Source organism: Nanorana parkeri, unplaced genomic scaffold (genome assembly GCF_000935625.1).
Source record: "Nanorana parkeri isolate BGI_ZX_2015 unplaced genomic scaffold, ASM93562v1 scaffold63, whole genome shotgun sequence".
NCBI classification, from domain to species: Eukaryota; Metazoa; Chordata; class Amphibia; order Anura; family Dicroglossidae; genus Nanorana; species Nanorana parkeri.
The window spans coordinates 482,222-483,863 of NW_017306331.1; the positions used below are offsets into that span (position 1 = coordinate 482,222).

General features: G+C 41.0%; 1 protein-coding gene across 1 annotated transcript in view; it reads left to right on the forward strand.

The window, feature by feature from the left end:
- Nucleotides 1–1,539, forward strand: part of CUNH2orf61 (chromosome unknown C2orf61 homolog) — a 75,870-nt gene extending 74,331 nt beyond the window's left edge. Inside the window, exon 8 of the mRNA XM_018576283.1 lies at nucleotides 1,248–1,539. Within this exon, the coding sequence (XP_018431785.1) occupies nucleotides 1,248–1,364 (117 nt within the window). The 3' untranslated portion in view covers nucleotides 1,365–1,539. The remainder of the gene's footprint in view (nucleotides 1–1,247) is intronic.
- The last annotated feature ends 103 nt before the right edge of the window (nucleotides 1,540–1,642 follow it).

Below are 1,642 nucleotides of genomic sequence, written 5' to 3' on the forward strand. Positions count from 1 at the left end.
ATATATATATATAAATACATATCAGAAAGTTAGATAGATAGAAAGGTAGATAGATAATCAGGAACAAAGTGTTTTGTACCTAGAGTGATGATCCACTAGAGTGTTGACTGCCTGATATAATTTGACTTACCGTATTTTTCCGTCTATAAGACGCCCCCATGTATAGGACGCCCCCCACTTTTGTTACCCAAAATTCAGAAATCAATATTTTCCATGCTCTTTTGCATAACTGATTACATCCAGTTTACATTTTGCAGAGTAAGACAGCCGCTTCCTGGTGTTGGTATTTACCGGGATTTTTGTTTGTTTTCTGACATTTTATGGGCTCAGAATGCTCCGACATTACCGCTCCCTGTTACATCCGGGCACTGGCTACAGGCTCTCTGCAGCATCAGCTGATGTCGGGTACATAAGGCTCATGATTGGAGGAAACCTGTTAGCTTGTCTCTGCAATCAGAAGTTTCACTCGTGAGGCTAGTTTGCAGAGGTATCGGTAGTTTCGCAACCGCGGTTCTCCTCTCAGCCCCCTGTGTATAAGACGCACCTCCATTTTTAGGTAAATATTTTTATGAAAAAGTATAGTCTTATACACGGAAAAATGCAGTAATATAATTCACTCTGCTCAACATAAACAAGCTTCTCACTGTGCTCCTGGTAAGGATTATGTCCTCTTCTCACATGATTCTGTGCCATGCCACTCTTGAGCAGTAGGTTACAAGAGCAGGAACCAGGAAAGATAACATCCTGAATCTTCACAACTTCTCCCACGATTCTGTGCCATGCCAATCTTGAGCAGTAGGTTACAAGAGCAGGAACCAGGAAAGATAACATCCTGAATCTTCACAAGCTCATATGTTAAAAGTGAAAAACCCAGCAAGTCTGGGAATGAATTAATGAAACACACCCCCCTTCCCTCCTCTTTCTAAGGGCATTACTGAATGATAATATTACATTGCTTCACAAGTATTATATAATATAACTTAGAATTGTGTATAGACTCTTCTGACATTCAGGAAGATCATCTAAATTAGTACACAAGGAGATGACCCATGCATCATGGCCTGAAGCAAAGCATGAAAAGCTGGGTGGAAACAATGTGCTCTATCAGGGGAACTAATATAACCTGGCTGTAGTTGCTTAATTTACCCTTGCAATGTCCATGTGGTCTCTGGAATTCTGCTCCCCGAGAAGCATTTGTGCTGCCGATTGCATCACTTATCTCACACTTTCTTTTTTTCTATTTTTAGAAAAATCCTGGACCCGGAACATATGATCCAACTAGACAGCTACCGAAACAACCACCTACACTTGCCAAAATGGGTCGCTTGCATGGCCTCTTCTTTCGTAATTCATTTGACTTTTGAATTGTGAATCACAGAAGATAATTAGGGTTCTGCTTCTGTCTGTAAAATGGATTCCCTTTCTGAAAGACGATGGTACTATGAATACACCAGTCATCAGTGTGAGTGCAGCTATTATGTAAAGCCTAATGCATGCTTATTCAGTAAGTCAAAGAACAATAGCAGTAACCCAGAAATACAGTCAGCAAGTAGAGATGAGTAGATCAGCTTGCAAATATGGACACTTTGCTCTGACCCGGCTTTGCTGGGAAGCAGTAATTCATTTTACTGATGGGACCGCC